At 47.7% G+C, this 19,878-nt stretch overlaps 1 protein-coding gene across 3 annotated transcripts in view; it reads left to right on the top strand.

The window, feature by feature from the left end:
- The window catches only part of SMARCAL1 (SWI/SNF related, matrix associated, actin dependent regulator of chromatin, subfamily a like 1), a 68,222-nt gene extending 48,741 nt beyond the window's left edge, over positions 1-19,481 (top strand). For all 3 annotated transcript variants that reach the window (XM_045033163.1, XM_045033164.1, XM_045033162.1), the window contains exons 11-17: positions 2,664-2,882; positions 4,446-4,516; positions 8,327-8,429; positions 9,548-9,730; positions 13,675-13,775; positions 18,149-18,245; positions 19,172-19,481. In XM_045033163.1, the coding sequence (XP_044889098.1) occupies positions 2,664-2,882; positions 4,446-4,516; positions 8,327-8,429; positions 9,548-9,730; positions 13,675-13,775; positions 18,149-18,245; positions 19,172-19,381 (984 nt within the window). In that variant the 3' untranslated portion in view covers positions 19,382-19,481. The remainder of the gene's footprint in view (positions 1-2,663; positions 2,883-4,445; positions 4,517-8,326; positions 8,430-9,547; positions 9,731-13,674; positions 13,776-18,148; positions 18,246-19,171) is intronic.
- The last annotated feature ends 397 nt before the right edge of the window (positions 19,482-19,878 follow it).

Genomic DNA, 19,878 nt, shown 5'->3' with positions numbered 1-19,878 from the left:
TGAGCGCCTTGAAGATAAGGACTCAGACCTTGAGCTGACTCCTTGGTTCCTCCCTAGAGACCTCTAGCGAGAGTGAGAATCGGTGCCAATCACAGTCATGATTTTGCACAAACAGCTTTCAGTATTTTTTAAATTGAAAGTAAATAAGTAACAAATAGAATATGGTTCCATTTGTGAAATTGCAACAGAAGTCTCTGCTCGCTGTCCCTGTAATAAATCCGTCCCAGTGCTAGAACAGCAGAGCAGAATTGTATGGGAGTTCTGGTGAGATAAAGCAACTTTCTGTTGAAATTCCATGTAAACATTCTGTTCAATTTTGATCACCACATTATGTAAAATTAAATGTTGTAGCGATTAACATGCTTCAAAGAAGGGCATGAAGGCAGATCCCAGAACGAAAGACTAAGCTCTGAAGTAAGTTAAAAAACCTTTTGCTTATGTAGCCTGAAAAAGGGAAAACGTTCTGAGGCATTTTAGTTGGAGAATATATCAATTTTAATGGTGTTGGTTGTCAACTTAGTTGTTCTCTGCTGAAGCAGATAAGAGAACAATATGGGGTGACATTCAGGAAAGCACATCCAAAGCCGTCTTCAAAATCACATTTCCAAATACACTGTGCTCCAGCCTGGGAAAAAATACTGATGATTGCACTGAGAGCTTTACATCTTCAGATCACTTCTCAAACATTAACTCTTTCACCCTCTCTCTCTCTCTCTCTCTCTTTCACTCACACTCACACTCACCCACCCACCAGAGAAGCAGGTAATTGCGTTTTACGCCATTGTTGGTGTTTGCACTGTACTAAAAATAACAACAATAGGAGTACATGCAGCTTTACAGACAAATAGAGATCTGACCCCATCCCGAGGATCCTACAACCTAAATTACATTTTATATGGTGAAGGTTGGTGATAAAGATGGGGGGGGTGACAGGGCAAAGGTTACAGCAGAGATGAGCTTGATGTTATGAATAGAGCTTGTTCCTTCCTTCCTGTACACCAGATCTGGGAGGATATGCTAGGCATAGTGGTAGCTGCTTCTGGGAGAAGGCAATAAAGGGAGCGTTAAGGCAAGCTGCTGTGGCAGAATGGATGCCATGAGTGCTAGGTGCTTGGAGAATGAGCTGATTTATGCTGAGACATGACCAAATGTAGTTGCACCTGCTTCCTGCAAGCTCCATGGAGGCCTCTGAGCCAGACTTGGCAGTAGCAGAAGTAGGTGCAGTGGTGTACATCGCACATCAGGTGTAAGCTGATCGGGAGACAGGCAACGGGGGAGATGTGCTGATTCAGCATTCAGTGGGTGTGCAAGACAACGTACACACTGAGGGTCTGGAATCAGGAGGAAAAACAATTGTGCCACCCATAATACCTCCCCCCCCATACTGGACACAGGTGCTGGTAGGTGTCCTAAGGTAGCAAGCCTGCATGTATTCCTCTTCGAGCTGGGCACTGGCCCCTTTGCTTAGGTGGGTCTGGAAGCCCCTGACACCAAAACCCAATTACACACTGAGGAGTTTTGTAACCATTTATCTAAAAGCATATTAGGCAAGGGAATGGGTACAGAGCAATGGGCTGAAAGGGGATGGGGGACTTAAGGGAATTCAACAACTGTGAAACAATAGCACAAGCCCTTCTCCCTCCGCTGGAGGTGCCCAAAACCTTCCTCTTTCCCCCCCCCCAAGCTTCTGCCCCCCAACCCGAGGCCTCTGCTACTATCAGTGATGCACACAGAGTTGAGATGCACTAGTCTGGTGAAAGACACTGCACCTCTGGTGGCTGCTCAGTCTGGATTTCTGGCGTGGTGAGCGGTGGCGGATTTAGAGTTAGTGGGGCCTTATGCACAGCTTCATCGTCCCCCCCCGCCCCCCCCCTCGGGACCCAGCCAAGAAAAAGAACATTCTCTCTTATCTCCCTCCTGTTGTTCATTCTTTTTTTCTTCATCTTCCTCCTATAGTATAAGTAATGGGAAGTAAATGAAAATGCAGTGAGGTACTTTGATTGAGGCGGGGGTTGGGGTGCAGGAGAGGGTGCAGGGGGTGGGCTCTGGGAGGAAGTTTGGGTGCTGGGTGCGGGCTCTGGGCTGGGCAGAGGGTGGGGGTGAGAGAGGGGCCAGAGAGCTCTCGTTCCCGGTCAATGGGAGCTGCGGAGTCAGCACTCAGGGCAGGGGCAGCATGTGGAGACATTACCCTCCCACACACACACACACCCCCAACCCAGGGTGGCAGGGACATGCCGGCCGCTTCCGGGAGCAAAGCGGCGCAGAGGGAGGGAGGCAGAGCGGGCAGAGAGCCGCCTTAGCCCTGCTGCATTGCTGCTGGCACGTCTCTACACGCCCCTTGGGTGGAAGGGGGCAGTGGGTCTCTCTGCATGGAGCCGCCCCCCTCCCTCGGGCCTCACTGAGACGTGCCGCTTCCAGGAACGGCATGGAACCACCGACCACGGCATGCAGGCAGCCTGCCTGCCTGAGCCCAGCTGCGCCGCCGGCCAGGACTCAAGGGCAGGTCGTCAGATATTTTTGCTGCATTTCCTGAAGACAGGCAGACTCTGGATTCACCTGTTCTCCTGTGGAAGTTTGTTCCCTAGCCAGATCCCCTTGACCGAGAATGACTTAAAGGCTCCAGGGACTTTTGTTGCTGATGATCATGCTTTGCTCTTTCCCAGATGCCGTGGGGCTGGGACTACTCCGGATCTTCCAACCTCGGAGAACTGAAGCTTTTGCTTGAAGAATCTGTCATGATCCGCCGCCTGAAATCGGACGTGCTCTCCCAGCTTCCGGCAAAACAGCGCAAAATGGTCGTGGTGGCTCCTGAAGGCATGAATGCAAAGACCAAGGCTGAGCTGGCTGCCACTGCAAAGGAGATGGCCAAAGGGTACAGGAGTGTGAGTCAGAAACTGTTAACAGGATGAACTGTTGGTATTTCAGGTGCTCACTTAAAAAAAAAAAAAAAAAAATCAGTGGAGAGCAATTCCCAGATTCTTAGATCATCATCGAAATGCACAGCAGACGTTATCAAGGGTACTGTTTTAAATGGTTCTCTTGGGTATCCAAGAATGCACAACATCAATAATCATAACAGGTCAGCTTCTTCTTTCCTTAGTTTCAGCTGTTTCATCTTCTTGTCATGCTGCATATCACTTTCATTTCCCCTGTCATTCACCTTTTATCTCCTCTTCACTCTATTTACTGTCTTTCACTCCTCTGTATTTACTCTCCTGTCTCGCCTCATAAGCCCCACTTACCTTACAAATGTAACTGACAGGGTTGTGAATCACAGTTGAGGCCAACTATTTTTGTGCCTCTGTGGACAGAAAATGCATATTACACCCGTGTTAGAGACCTGTGCTGTTTGTTTTACAGACTTTCCTATGGTGCTTATCATGTTCGTATCTAAGCTTCTGACAAACTTCACAACACCTCTGCTGCTATTCCCATTTTACAGATGGGACTCTGAGGCCTAGAGAGAGTCGTGCTATGGCTACACTGGAGCTGGAGGTGTAATTTACCTGTGCTAGCTCTGATCAATCCTTGAGGATCTGAGGCAAAAATCAGTACTTAGTCCTGCTAGTGAAGGCAGGGGGCTGGACTTGATGACCTTTCAAGGTCCCTTCCAGTTCTATGAGATAGGTGTGTCTCCATATATTATTATACAGTAGCAGTGCTGTGAGTGGCAGGATGGGCTAGCCATCCTGGGTATGTAGCTAGGGTTTCTACTGGGACTGTACTCTGGCAGCTAGTCTGTACAATTGCTTGTGCTGCAGCAACCATGCTGCTATTTTTTTAGCATTCTAACTTGATCAAAACTAGTTACTCGAAATTACACCTTGAGCTCTGCCGTAGATGTACCTGAAATTACTTGCTCAAGGTCATGCAGAAAGTCTGTGGCAGAGCAGGGTCTCGCAAGTACTCTAACCACTGGACCCATCTGGTAGAGAGATCTGTTCTAAAACTTGGTTCTCTAATGTGGTTATAACACATTTTTCTGTCCGCACCAGTTAGAAAAAAAGCAAATTATGGCGTGATTTGGCCACAACTGTGCTTAAATATGGCTATGCTTGTAGTGCAGACAAATCCCTCTACACACAGAATCTCTTGGGGGGGGGGGGGAGATAAAAAATGCAATTCACGTGAGAGTATTCCTTCAGTTTTCCGAACTTTAATTTTATGCTGGGGGCAAATCTACTTCTCCCCACTCTTGGGTGGTCCCCAGTCAGAGTAGAACTGGTGCAGTGCCACTGGGGTAGATGGCAGGGGCAGAATTCTGGTAGCGCATGGTGAAAGATTTGCCCCTCCGCGTACTATGTTTTGTAAATACCAGTGTTTAGGGAGAGTCTGCTTTTCCCCAGCACAATGCCCAATGGCAGCAGCAGATATGCTGGAGCGGCTGGCACCCGGGAGGGAAGGCAGATTTGAAAATGACATTCAGTTTTTTCCCCTCTTCACAGAAACAAAAGGAGAAGGAAGCGCTACTCCTCTTCTATAACAGAACCGCGGAAGCCAAAATCCGTTCAGTCATGTAAGTTGTGTGACAGTCATAGGATCAGAAGGGACCTCAAGAGGTCGTCTAGTCCAGTCCCCTGCACTCAAGGCAGGACTAAGTATTATCTAGACCATCCCTGACAGGTGTTTGTCCAACCTGCTCTTAAAAATCTCCAATGATGGAGATTCCACAACCTCCCTAGGCAATTTATTCCAGTGCTTAAGCACCCTTCCTAATGTCCAACCTAAACCGCCTTTGCTGAAATTTAAGCCCATAGCCTCTTGTCCTATCCTCAGAGGTTAATCCAGTGCCTCATTCTGACCTATCAAAATGTATTTGACTAGTGAGAAGAGAGAAATTGAGCCTTTGGGATAAGATTGCAGCAAAATCAAGTGTAGCTAACAAAATTAATTACAACACACAACATTGTCTTCTTCCAAGGGCTCTGTACCTGCCCAGTCTTCTGATTTAATTCCAGATAGGCCCAAATTGAGATCCCAGAATCATAGAATATCAGGATTGGAAGGGACCTCAGGAGGTATCTAATCCCACCCCCTGCTCAAAGCAGGACCAACCCCAACTAAATCATCCCAGCCAGGGCTTTGTCAAGCCTGACATTAAAAACCTCTAAGGAAGGAGAGTCCACCACCTCGCTAGGTAACTCATTCCAGTGCTTCACCACCCTCCTAGTGAAAAAGTTTTTCCTAATATCCAATCTAGACCTCCCCCACTGCAACTTGAGACCATTGCTCCTTGTTCTGTCATCTGGTACCACTGAGAACAGTCTAGAGCCACCCTCTTTGGAACCCCTTTCAGGTAGTGGAAAGCAGCTATCGAATCCCTCCTCATTCTTCTCTTCTGCAGACTAAATAACCCCAGTTCCCTCAGCCTCTCCTCATCAGTCATGTGCTCCAGCTCCCTAATCATTTTTTGTTGCCCTCCGCTGGACTCTTCCCAATTATTCCACATCCTTCTTGTAGTGTGGGGCCCAAAACTGGACACAGTATTACAGGTGAGGCCTCACCAATGCCGAATAGAGAGGAATGATCACGTCCCTCGATCTATTGGCAATGCCCCTACTTATACAGTCCAAAATGCCGTTAGCTTTCTTGGCAACAAGGGCACACTTTTGTCTCTTACCCAGCTTCTCGTCCACTGTAACCCCTAGGTCCTTTTCTGCAGAACTGCTGGCTAGCCATTCGGTCCCTAGTCTGTAGCAGTGCATGGGATTCTTCTGTCCTAAGTGCAGGACTCTGCACTTGTCCTTGTTGAACCCCATCAGATTTTTTTTTGGCCCAATCCTCTAATTTGTCTAGGTCCCTCTGTATCCTATCCCTCCCTCCAGCGTATCTGCCACTCCTCCCAGTTTAGTGTCATCTGCAAACTTGCTGAGGGTGCAGTCCACACCATCCTCCAGATCATTAATGAAGATATTGGTCAAAACCGTCCCCGGGACCGACCCTTGGGGCACTCCGCTTGATACTGGCTGCCAAGTAGACATGGAGCCATTGATCACTATCCATTGAGCCCGCTTTCTAGCCAGCTTTCTGTCCACCTTATAGTCCATTCATCCAGCCCATACTTCTTTAACTTGCTGGCAAGAATACTGTGGCAGACCGTATCAAAGCCTTTGCTAAAGTCAAGGAATAACACGTTCACTGCTTTCCCCTCATCCACAGACCCAGTTATCTCATCATAGAAGGCAATTAAGTTAGTCAGGCATGACTTGCCCTTGGTGAGGCCATGCATATTTTCCTGATCACTTTCCTTTCCAAGTGCTTCAGAATTGATTCCTTGAGGACCTGCTCCATGATTTTTCCAGGGACTGAGGTGAGGCTGACTGGCCTGTAGTTCCCCAGATCCCCCTTCTTCCCTTTTTTAAAGATGGGCACTACATTAGCCTTTTTCTAGTCATCTGGGACCTCCCCTGATCGTCATGAGTTTTCAAAGATAATGGCCAATGGCTCTGCAATCACATCAAGGATGTTTAGTTCCATATCTAAAGCTACACAGTGTTTGGGGTTAAGAACAAGTCCTCTGGTTCGGGCCCTTCTTTGGTTTAAAAGGAACAAACCAGTGCAATCATCAGTGTAAAGAGAATTTTAAAAAACTAACGCTGCAGCCTTGCTGCAGAAAGCATTGAGCCAACCTATTTGTCAACCAAATTTAGTCTTTAGTTTTATAGTGCTCACTAGAGATGCCATGTTGACAGCCCTGAAGGTCTTGAATGTTCCCCAAAGCCCATGTGGGATCATGGTAACAGTGGATGCTTCCCCCATGAATGGACTTTTAACTCTTTCCTCTGGAGAGGCAATCTCTTTGAGTTGGGCTGGAGGCCCTTTCATCCCTAGCTTTTTTTGCTGAGACTCTCAACAGATCAGTTAGGATGTTGGTTTTGTTTGTTTTTTATGGGGACTTGTATAATTTGCCACTGATTTTTATTTCTCGTAGCCAACTGACCGGCCATCCTATTGGAATGACCAGAGTCATGTGTACTGCATGACCTCGCAGCCACAGAATTTGCTGCAGAATTGCCGCCCAGAGGCTCTGCTTTTATTTTTAAAAACGTGTTTCTTGGTTTTATGTTGGCGAAGAAAACCACGTGAACTGAATATACAACCATATAGTGTTGTTTTCCTGCATCTCCAGAGGTCTGAAAAAAATAGCACCGAGAGGTGGGAACTGCCCCATTCATCTTTAGGCAGTGCCACCTATGAAATTGTAAAGATTAAAATTTAAATGCTAACCGTATGAATTACGAAGCTGCTTGACTGGTTTGGCAGAGCCACCTAGCTAATATTCAGAAGTAGCTCAAGTTAATGTCCTTATCCTACCATCTCAGTATGCCTCCCACAACATCTCGAGTGCCAAAATGTCCAACTTCCCCCAACAATTTCTCCAGTGCAGCAGTGTATTGTCTATACAAAAATCTGTTGTGTGTTAAACTGAAAATGTCAGAACAGCATATAAAATAAATGTAATGAGTTGAATATTATACCACAGGCGTCATTGAGCTGATTGTATTATTCGTTTTCAGCTTCATTTCAATGTAAACCTTCTCTTGAATTAAATTAAACTAAAATAGAATTTCCTATAGATTCACCAGAATGTCACAGAATTCAGCAACTTGGCTGCAGAACTTAAGTCCATCTTGCCACGGAGTCGTTTGTTTTTTTCAGTCATAGCTGGTCTGGGCTGTGCTGAAAATAGTGACTTGGTGAAATGCTTCATAGTCCTGATTTTAGCACCAATTCGTCGAGTCATCTGTCCTCATTAGAAGCTGAAATTTGATTTACCTGTTCCCAATAATTTGTAAATAATGTACAATCGCTTGTTACATAGGAAACTTATTGCATGTCTTAGTGGGTTGAAAAATAAGTTTCAAGTTGTCCTGATAAATTTCTTCTTTAGAGAAATTTCCTTTTTAGAGTGACAACAGCATTAAATAAATGTATTATGGGTAATTGCCTCCTGGATAACATAATGTGTTCCACAAGATGCCTAGAGTTAGAAATACAAATGAATGAATGAATGGAATAGACAGATAAATGGAAATGACTTTAAGTTGGGCCACTCTGTTTCATCAAGTGTGACTCAGTGACATACAAATAAAAATAGATACATTTGTTATTCAGTGGCCAGGAGTCCAGAAAAATGAGTGATGTGTCCCAAGGTTGTTTTTTTTTTAAATATGTGGATATTAATTATTGAAATGCTGGTTTTTGCTGGCTAGTTTCCTGATTTCTGCCTATAGATCAACAATATCTCTTAGGATTCGAGGGTGATGTGTGCATGGGACAACAGAGATATCAGTAATATAACCTGAATTATTTGTTTTTAATACAGAGAATACATCCTGGATTTACTGGAAAGCAGGAGAGACAAATTCCTGGTGTTTGCTCATCACAAGATAGTACTGAATGCAATCAGCAAAGCACTGGAGAACAAAGTAAGTTCTTAAATCAGGTTCCTGTTAATTTTATCATTGATCCAACTTCAAAGCTCTGGAGAGTTCTGGCAGGTCACCTACTTTATGAAAGCTAGTGACACACACAATTCTCTAATTGAGATATCTCTAATGTGCCCCTGGGCCACGATAACTCAGTCTCCAGAATGAGACTGCCCAGAGGGATGTATGTTTTGCGTATGTGAGTATTGCTGCAGATGTTTCTTGGTATTCACCACCTGGAGTGGTGTGCGTACTGTGCTTTGAGAAGTGCTGTTTCAGTACCATACATTGCCATTGTTGCTTTTCATGCCTCTTGGGAGAAGGTGGGGGAGAAGGCAGTGACAAACCAACCCCAGCTATATCTGCATGCCTTTTGTTTCTTGGGTCCATGTTGCTCTGATTTTTGTGCCTGACTATTGCATGGAGGCTCGAGTCTACTTACTAACTGCATAGTGATCTTTCTCCTATGATGAGTGATGTTTCTAGTGATGAGTAGAAGTCAAGTTTCTATGCCTGTTTCATCTGATCTATCAGATTTTGAAAGCTGATGAGGTGGCTGTGAGACCTGATAGTGGTAGATGGGAGGTGGTTTTGCTAATTTCTCACTTAGAAATCTCTGAGGGCAGTACTGAGCAATTGCTCATCAGCCCTGACATTTATAAAGTACCCATCCCATCACCACTTCTCTTTGGTGAGGAGACCATTGGAAAATTGTTAGCTTTGCAGCTGCAGCATCAATATGTGGGCAGTACTGCACTCTGCACTGAGCCTTTTCGTCTACGTCTCCTTTTCGCTGACCCGGACTCTGCAGTCTCGCCTTCCCAGTGTCTAAGCATGATAGTGACCTGGATGAAGGGTAGCTGAGGAGATGGTGGCTGGTGATGCTGGTTCCTATTGTGTGTTTATGCCCAAATCTAATGGCAGCATTAGAAAATGCTGAAATAAAATTTATTTATTTATTTTTTTTTACCCCGCCAATGTATTTAAAATAAAATGTTATGGGATAGTTCAGTAGGTTTTTTGATCTTCACAAGCACTGGTGGTGGTGGTGGGGAAATCCTCTAAAACTTGGGGAAATAAAGACATGCTAATGATCTTTCTCCACGCCCTCCTCTCAGCATGTTGGATATATTCGTATTGATGGCGCCACATCTTCAGCTGAGCGTCAGTCTCTGTGCCAGAAGTTCCAGTTCTCCGAGAAGCACTCTGTGGCTGTCTTATCCCTTACTGCTGCCAACACAGGGCTGACCCTCTCTTCTGCCGACTTGGTGGTGTTTGCAGAGTTGTTCTGGAACCCCGGTGTAAGGAACCTACGTTACTACCATAACTTAAAGTAGTGTGTGCCAGTGGAGAGAGCATGGTACTGGGACTCCGGAGACCTGGGTTCTATTCCTAGCTCTGCCACTGACCTGATGAGTAACCTTGGGGAAGTCACTTCCCCCCTTGGTGCCTCAGTTTTCCCATCTGTAAAATGGGGCTAATGATGCTAACTTCGGCTATAAAGTGCTTTGGGAGCTACTGAAAAAAGTGCTATATAAGAGCTAGGTGGTGTTACTATTCTTATTACCGTCAATCATATTGCTAAAAAAGGGGACTGTTTGTAGTGTTGAGGGGTGGAAATGGAATAGTGTTATGGTTGTTCTTTGGAGGTGGGGGAGCATCATCCAGGATTACTGTTTCCTTCCTCACTACTCTTTTCCACTCCCAGCCCCCCAAAAATCTTTAAATTGCTGCAACCCCAGCTGACCAGACTGGCTGCTGCTGCCAGTGAAGTCAGCCAGTGGTCAGAGGGGATCACTCAAAAGCGATACAAACTTTTGTTCTCTGTCTTGGCAGCACTCCAGTACTGGATCACGAGAACTGCCTCTAGACCAGCTGGTCAGTTTGTAGATTTTTTTTTTGCTTTGAATAGGCCCATCATCAATACTGACCTTCTGCTCCCCTCTCTAGGACTAGGGCAGGGGTCCCCAACCCCCGGGCCGCGGACCGGTACCGGTCCACGGCCCATTAGGAGCCGGGCCGCGAACCGACCCCTAGCACATCAAGCGGCGTGTCTCTGGCGGGGCCACTGAGTCCCGCCCCACTCAGAGCCGCGTGGTGAGGGGGCGGGGCTGCGAGCTCTGGGCTGAGCTCAGCTCCCTCCGCTCGGCATGGAGCTCCCAGCCCCGCCCCCTCACCACGCAGCTCTGAGCGGGACGGAGCTCAGGCCCCGCCGGAGACATGCTGCAGCTGTCGAGCGAGGCGCTGAGGCTCCGGGTGAGGAGGGAGCCGGGGGTAAGAGGCTGGGGCCAGGGGGATTGGCTAAGGGGCAGGGAGTCCTGGGGACAGTCAGGGCACAGAGAGGGGGCGGAGGTTGCGGGGGCGGTCAGGGGGCAGGGAATGGGGGGGTTGGATTGTGGGTGTTCCGGGAGGGTCTGTCAGGACTCAGCGGGTTGGGGCAGTCAGGGGACAGGGAGCAGGGGTGGGGTCCCAGGGTGGTGGGGGTCTCTGGGGGATGGTGAGGGGGCAAGGAGCAGGATGGGTCAGGGATTCTGGGGGGGGCGGGCAGTCGGGGGGGCAGGAAGTGGGTGGGGGGTCAGATAGGGGGCAGGGCTCCCACTAATTCTGCATTATGGTCAGTTGTATAATTATTTCATTATATATTACAATAATAATAGAAATAAAAGTACAAAAATAAATGTAATGCGCTTGAATCGTCCCAAAACCATCCCACAGGTCCGCGGATTTTTTTTTTTCTACGAAACCGGTCCCTGGTGCCAAAAAGGTTGGGGACCGCTGGACTAGGGAGCTCTGATTATCCATCACACCTCATTTTAAATGGCATTTTCCTTTAATCCCAGCTACATGTGGGGGACTTTGCATCTAGCAGCAAATAACTAAGGGATGAAGAGGTTATCTGAGCGCCCACCTCGTATTCCAGGCACTGTGTCTTTAGGCTTGCAAGTTCATTTTGCTTCAGTATTTTACTATGTATTAATATGGACTCCTGGGACCTGATCCTAGGGGTAACTTTACTCCACTTGAAGTCAAAAGGAGTTAGGGTGTGTACCCTCTTACAAGACGCACTCTCCCCCTTCCAGGATTGGGCCCTGTGACAGGGTGTACCAGGTCTTCGTGGCCCCCCGCTGGAGACCCCGCTGCACTGCTACACCCTGCCGCAGGAAACTGCTCCCAGAGAGGTAAAGAGCAGTGAGTATTAGACCTCCAGGCTTGCCTAGATAGTTGTCATGGGCGCAGCCATTTTGGGGAACCATTGAGGTCTGGTCCTCCAGCATATAGAAGGGCTGGGGGGGGGGCCCCCAGCAACAGCCAGTCAAGGCCCAGCAGTCAGAAATAAAAGGAGCTACCTCCTCCTGCAAGCAAAAGCAGGTCCTGGCTGGAGCCAGAGGAGTAAGGAGGGATGATGCTGCCTAGGCTACAGCCAAAGGAACAGGCTGGGCCAGGACCCATTGCTGGCCACAGTTAGTGGCAGGAGTTCAGGAGGAATGCTCCTGATTTGAGTCAGGCACGCCGTACCATGAGGATATTTATTGCCGGTTCGCCTTACCGGAAAGACACATTTTCAGAACCGCAGGGCTCTCCCGAGAACCGCAGCGGCGAAAGGAGCAGAACGCGGGGCCGCTCTGGCGTGGCTGTACCACCCCCAGCCCTGCCCCCAGCCCTTCCACGCAGCTGCGTCTCCTGTCTGGGGTCTGTAAAACCCCACCAGGCGACAGGGCTGGGGGTGGTATAGCCGCACCAGAGGAGCTGCTGGCGTGGGGCTGCTGAGTGGCCCCACGTTCTGCTCCTTTTGCCGCTGCGGTTCCCGGGAGAGCCCTGCGGTTCAGAAATCCGTACCGGGTAATGTGGGATGGAGAGGGGATGGGGGGGGCTGGGTTTAGGTTAGGGCAGGGAGGGGTCACATGGGGAGGTCACCTGCCTCTCCTTTAGCTGGTGCACCCCTTGTATCCCTCCCATGAGTCACCTATGCATACTGCTAAGCATTAAAATCTCCTTGCACCAGTGGATTGGTGACTCATGAGGTGGCAGTATTCTCTGAGTCAGTACTGAACCAGTGTTCCAGCACAGCACTGGAAGGGAACAGGCAGGCCTGCAAGTGCTGTCTTTCATTTTCAACATAAAACAAAGGGCCTGACCGCTTGTCCTTAGAAATCCAAGCATGCTGCCTTCAAGAGGGCTAGGGACTAAGCCTGGATCCCTGCCCAGATTCCATCCTGCCTGCCTCACCATCCATTTGAGTTGGATAATAATAATAATACCTCATTCTCCTAGCACTCTTCACCAGGTAGATCTCCGTGCACTTTACAAAGGAGGTCGTCAGTATCATTAGCCCCATGTGAAAATGGGGAAACTATGGCACGGAGAAGTGAATTGGCTAGCCCAGTATCACCCAGCAGGCCAGTTTCCGAACTGGGAACTAGAATCCAGGTCTCCTGAATCCCAGTCAGTGCTCTATCCACTGGGCCACACCACATCTCACTCTACTTCACTTCTTGCTCTAAATTGCAGAGTAGCACAGCTGTGCACCATTAAGCAGCTGATGCATTCCTCCCCTAAGGCAGCGGCATTTCAGTAAATGATCATTATATATACAAACTGTGGAGCTGTGGTTGGGCCCTCTGAATGTGATGTGCCATTTGAATTATCAGTTACCGGCGGCAGGACTGGAATTCCAACAGCCCCCGTATGCCTCGGAAAAACTATATGAGTATTTGTTTTTTCACAGTGTCAATTGCAAATCCCACACACACGCACACACTTCTGGCGATGCAGGAAACTAAGTGTTTTAGCAGAGGAGCTTTCTCTAGGGAATTCTTTTAGCAGCTGGTTGTTTAGAGGACATCAGAGGAAAATGTCTGAGATGAAGGTAGATCTTTGGGGTGCGGGTGCTAGCCAGGGACTAAGATCTGAATTCAGATCTCTGCTCTGCCACATGTTTCCTGGGTGACCTGGGGCAAATTGATTCAGCTCTCTCTGCCTCAGTTCCTCATGAGTAAAAGGGGGAAATACCCGTTCCGTCCTCCCGCCCATTGTGCAGCTTGGCTGTTTAGGTTATAAATTCTGGGTGGGCAGGGCTGGCTCTCTGCTATGCCCTGATCTCAGCTGGGGACTCTTGGTGTTAATAGGGTACAAATCGGAGTAGTTAAGCATCAAGAAAAATGGGTCTCTATTTCCTGGGGCCGGTTTTGTAAATTCTTGTGTGTTACACTGTTTCATTGTGTTTTCTCTGTTTGTTTAAATACAGGTTTTGATCCAAGCAGAAGATCGGGCTCATCGAATTGGACAAACCAGTTCTGTTAACATTCATTACCTGGTGGCTAAAGGCACAGCAGATGACTACTTATGGTAGGGAGTGGAAAGGACTCTGTCTAACTCTTCATCTATCTCTTTGGGACTTGTGTGACTTGGGATACGTTACTTAACCTCTCTGTGCTTGATTCCTCCTCTGTACAATGGGGGTGGCAGTAACATGCTCTCAGGGTACCGAGAGGAGTGATATTTGCCTTTGGGGTGGGGCTTTCTAGAAGGGCAAAGTCTTGTTAACAGTCTGGCCTTGTAACTGAAGGTGCCAAGCCAATGAAATAGACCTATTTATCAGGCAAAGAGTGGTTGTTGAGATGTTTGAGAGGGCTTAACGTATCTAAATGTTCACAGGCTGGGAATAGGGAGAGGAAGTTTGGCTGCTTGGTTGCAACAGGCTCTGAGCACTTCCTGAGAGGTGAAGTTAGCAAGGACTTAGGGTGTTCAGCAGAGATAAGGCCCATACAGCTCCCTGGGTCGTGAGTTCTTGGGCACACAAAGGAAGCCTGCTCTGCTGCCTCTCATGTTGCTCTTCAGCAAAGCCGTCTGACCAGCTCACAAAGGGACATTGATGTGCCCCAGTGGGAACTCAATCCATCCTTCTTTGGCTTGCGGGAAGGTTGATGGGATGCAGGGCTGTGGGAGTATAATGTGTTGGGGAGAGATCTAGGAAATCCTCTGTGCTGTGAGGGAAGGACCTGCAATCGATGAAGGAAAATTATTCACCAGATGGTACTTTGAATGTCCGAAATTATATCTTTCCATTACCTCATCTGAAAGAGCAAATGAGCTGAAGTGAATTTATATAGTTCCCAGAATATCATGATTGCAAATAATTACGGCCTTGCATCAGGGGAAACTGACACGTCGCCCACATTTCAAGGAAAGCTAATGACAGTAATTTTGCGTTTCATTTGTAAAATGCGGTCCATGCAACCGCTAGTGCTTGACTGAAAGGAAATATGCTTTTCAGAAGAGGACATACTTATCCTTTCATCCTCCCTCCCGCCCATGCCAACTCCTGGAGAGATGAGGGCATTTTATTAATGTGAAGGGTCTTTAATGGTGCTAGGTGAGGTTCACTTCTTCATAGTTTCTTGTCATGTGTTGCAAATCCTTGGAACTGGAGATGGGGAATGGAACCTGTTGCTCCCAGTACCGTCCTGTGGAACCACTTTCCCACTTTGAACTTTACATCTTCCAAATCTTTGTAGGCTGCAATCACAGCCTCTGATTTGTCAGTTAATTACACTGCAGGCATGTAGCTCTCAACCTTTCCATCCAGATCAGTCCATTTAGCTTCTCTAAACCTTTCTAGTGTGTTTTTTCTGAATGCCTCTGTTTAATATCTCTGGTCCTGAGGTGCCCAAAGCTTAACACAGCATTCTAGGTATGTGCATACAAACAGAAGGCAACCTAGTGAAATTGACTTTGGTTACTAGAACTGGCTCTGCTAGCATGGGATCTATCCTAAGGTGAAAGGGCTGGTGCATTTCAGTACTCCGAAGACAGTGGTTTTTCATTGGCCCATGGTAAATGACACCACAAAACCAGTGATATACCTGAGATACATCAATGATGTTTTCATCCTCTGGACAGATGACCTAAACTCCCTCATATATTTCCATCACAACTTCAACCACCACCATCCATTGTGACGTTCCCCTGGTGTTATCTGGACCGGTGATCTGCTAGGTAACTCCAGTCGTCGACTCTGGGAGCCAGCCTTACTCTGCTCTGCTGTGAGAACCCCCACTGCCACGCTGTTCACGCACAGCCTTTAGCATGTAAGCTGCTCCCAGTTAAGTGAGTGAGCACTTCTGGCCAGCTGCTGCTTGGATTGTGCAACCGAATGACACTAGCCAATATCTCTGGTCCCAGACACAACCCTAGGAACCTCCGTCTTGCAGTGTCCAGTTATGCCCACTGGACGCTGCAAGCTTATATGAGTTCATCAATTTAACAAAGAAATTGATATGTTCCAGGCTTGTTGTCCCAAGGGGAATCTCTGACATGCATCAAACCAAACGCACTGCTTCAGGTAGAATAAACAAACAAATTTATTAACTACAAAGAGAGATTTTAAGTGATTTTAAGTCAAAGCACAACAAATCAGATTTGGTGAAATGAAATAAAAGCAAAACACATTCTAAGCTGATCTTAACACTGTCAGTTCCCTTATAAACTTAGATGCTTCTCACCACAGGCTGGCTGGTTGCCCTTCAGCCAGACTCTCCCCTTTGATCAGCGCTTCAGTCACTTGGTGTGATGTCTGTAGATGGAGGTGGAAGAGAGAGGAAGAGCATGGCAAACGTTTCTACCTTTTATGATGTTCTTTCTTCCCTCTTGGCTTTGCCTCCCCCCCCCCTTCAGGGTCAGGTGAGCATTACCTCATCGTAGTCCCAAACTGACCAAGGGAAGGGGGGTGACTCACTCAAGAGTCCAGCAGATCCTTTGTTGCTGCCTAGGCCAGTGTCCTTTGTTCCTGCGAGGCTGGGCTGGGTTTGACCCGTACATGCCCTGATGAGGTGTGAACTGCCCCTCTGTTCCTGGAGAGTTTTGCTGGGGCTTGTTTTAAGCCATGAGGACACATTTTCAGCCTCATAACTATATACACGAAATTGCAACCTATAACATTACTGTAACAATAATTACTATAACATCACCATAACAACAATACCCAGTGGATCATGAGCCTTCCGAAGACACCCGACATCACAAACTTTGCATTGGATACTACACAATCATTTTATAAGGATGAACATGGGGGTGCAAGGTGTTCCCGTGAGGCACAGAGCGTCACACCCATCCATCAAACTCTCTCTAGAACATTCCCACATCAGCATCAATTTCCTGAACACCATGATCAGCTTCAACAATGGAACCCTACAGACAACTAGATACAAGAAACCCACTGAACCAGTAACCACCCCCAGTATACCAAGAAATCTGTGGCCACAGAATTTGCTTCAAGGAGAAAGTCTGCGATACACACCTTTACACGCTTAAAATCGCCTTTACCAAGCAAGGATACGCCACCAGAAAAGTAGATCACATCATGGAATGGGCCACTCAAACAGAACCTGCTTCAGTGTAGGGGGTGGGAACCCTCCAACCGCACACCCCTAGGTGTCACCTACCACCCACGCTGGAACCCATACAAGGCATCATTAAACAATTACAGCTCATCCTCAATGGGGACCACATCCTGAAAGAAATCTTTCCCAAACTCACTCTGCTGGCCTTCAGCCAATACCCTAACCTCACCAAACTCATCAGAAGCAAGCTCCTCACAGATCAGGACACGCCAACTCATAGTGGCAACAGCACCTGCCATAACAACAGATGCAAAACCTGCAGACATATCTCCACTGCTACAATGATAGACACCCCCGACACACACCTGTCACAGAGTCAGGGCCCTGCACCCCCCACTTCCTGCAATTCACCGTGACTCTCAGCCAGACAGTAAAACAGAAGGGTTATTAGATGACCGAAACACAGTCTAAAACAGAGCTTGTAGGTACAGAAAACAGGACCCCTCACTCAGGTCCATCTTGCGGGGCAGGGAGCCCAGACCCCGGTTCTGGGCCTCCCTCCATTTCCCCAGCCAGCTCCAAACTGACAGTCCCTCCAGCCCCTCTCCTCTGGCCTTTGTCTCTTTCCCCGGGCCAGGAGGCCACCTGATCTCTCTGTTCTCCAACATCTTCAGTAGGCACCTTGCAGGAGAGGGGCTTCATCACACCACCTTTCAAGCTCCAAGGGTCCTACACATGCCTATCACAACATGTTGTGTACTTCATCTAGTGCACAAAATGCTCCAATAGCAACTATGTGAGTGAAACCAGACAATCACTGTGCTCTCAAATGAATTTGGACAGGAAAATGATAAAAGGCAAAAATGCCATATCACCCCGGGGCAAGCACTTTTCTTCATAAAATGATCACTCCATATCAGACCTCTCTGTCCTCATCCTCAAAGGAAACCTGCACAACACCTTCAAAGGACAAGCCGGAGAGCTTAAATTGATAACTCTGCTATACACCAAAAATCAGACGTAATAAAGACTGTTGTATGAGCCATACATCCACTATCTGCCACCCACTAACTCTCCTTTGTCGTATTATTGGAGAGGTGTTAACTGCCCACTTCACCTCGGAAACGGTCTCTCGCAACATGGGTTAACTCCCTTGTATTTAGCTTGACACTCAGTACATTCTTCAGGTCTGGGAAAGGTAAGCTCGAAAGCTTGTCTCTTTCACCAGTACAAGTTGGTCCAATGAAAGAGATTCCCTCACCCACCCTGCCTCTCATGATAAATGATTGTGTGTTCCTCTGCCTAGAAAGAAGCTTGTGACATCTTAAATGTTACCACTTTCCTTTCTAGCAATATTTGGTGCTTGTTATCTTCCTACAGGCCTATGATTCAAGAGAAGATAAAAGTGCTGGGCGAAGCTGGTCTTTCTGAAGCCAGTTTCTCTGAAACAGCTGAAGCCACTGATTACTTCTACAAGGTAAGTGATGTGAATGTGAGACATTAGCCTGAGTCATTCCTGGGAGGAGTTAAACTGACTTGGGCTTTGTATATCTCTAGAGTGACATATTAACAGAAGAGAAGATCTGAGTTCGTGCCAGTTCTGCCTTAAGTGCAGTAGGCTGGGTCATCCACCTTCCTCCCCGAGCCGCGCGGCAGTGGCCCCTCCACGCAATGATCCCAATCTTGTTGTGTGGAAGGAGACTCCGGTGCCTCTGCAGCACCGTCTCCTAATCCCCTCAGGCCCTGTGGAGGTTTCTCCATGTGGTAGGGAACCACATGGGAAAGAGGATGGGGTCAGGGCAGAGGGTGGGCAGCCATATTGTCCCCCAACTCTCACTTTGCGAGTTTGTGCTGGCAATGTAAATACAGCTCCAGGCTCTATTACCTTTTCTGTTGAGCCCTCATCCCCTGGGAGACCTAGGTAGCATGGCCAGGGAGCTGCCAAGGACCAAAACCAGCAGGGAGCACAGGACCTCTGTGCGTGTATTTCACTGGCCTCTTGCAGCTCCCCTGGATCATAAGGATCCGTTGGAGCAGCCCCCTTGCCTTCACTGTGAGGGAATCTCCATGAGGAAATTCTTCTAGAAGTTTCCATGGGAAAAGCTCCCTCTAGTAGCTTTTCCTTGCTCTGCAAGGGGCCACAAAATTGTGCGAATCAACCCCTTCCGCTTTCTCCATCTCTGAGAAAACGGTGATGTGCTTCATTGCAGAGGGCACAATGGCAGAGCTGAGTTCAGGCTGAGTCCCTGCTGTTCTCTCATGGGTACCTCGCGCACTGGAATTCCATTCTCCATTGGTCAGGGGAGCTGTGAGAGAAACGGGAGCTGTGAACTAATTATAATCACCGGCTGTTTGGCTTGTTTGTTAATACCCTGTGTGTGCCGAACCGCTCTACTTTCACAGCGAGACCCGAAGCAGCAGACCATTTACAGCCTTTTCCAGAGGACCTTCTCTGAGCAGGGAGACGACCTCGACGAAGCTTTGCTCGTGGAGGCGGCTGACGCTTGCCAGGAGTCTGACTCCGGAAGTGCCTCTCGGGATGCAGAAATGGACACCTGCTCAGCGAGTCCACGTAAGAAACAGTGTCTTGAAGATTATTTTCACAGACAGTAACTAGAAAGGAAGAGACACTTAATAGATTTTTTATTTAAAAAACAAAAACCACAGAATCATTGTATTGTTTGAGTTTCCAAAAATAAAACACAAGAATGGGTTTTGGAGAAGATTCAGTGTCTTTCTTCTATAGTGTTCGCCCCGCCCCCGCCCCCAAAGGATGGAAGGGGAAGGTAAGGTGCTCATCTGGGTCAGCGAAAGGAGGGCTGGGTGTCAGCAGATCCTGAGTTCTAATCCTGTGTCAATGACTCACAGTGGCCTTGGGCAAGGCACGTCCCTTCTGGGCCTCAGTTTGTGCACCTGTTTTATTTTAAATAACGCTCACCTGTTTACATCACAGGAGTGTCACAAGGATGAACTAGTGAATGGCTACAGACTGCCTTGAACAGGCAGAGCACCGTATAAATGCAAAATATTATCACCCCAAAGAACTTTACACACTGTATACGTAGTTCACCGCTGACATGCAGTCTGGGGCACAGCACAGCAGAAGTGAG

This window comes from Mauremys mutica, chromosome 10 (genome assembly GCF_020497125.1).
Source record: "Mauremys mutica isolate MM-2020 ecotype Southern chromosome 10, ASM2049712v1, whole genome shotgun sequence".
NCBI classification, from domain to species: Eukaryota; Metazoa; Chordata; order Testudines; family Geoemydidae; genus Mauremys; species Mauremys mutica.
This window is presented reverse-complemented; position numbering and strand designations above follow the sequence as displayed.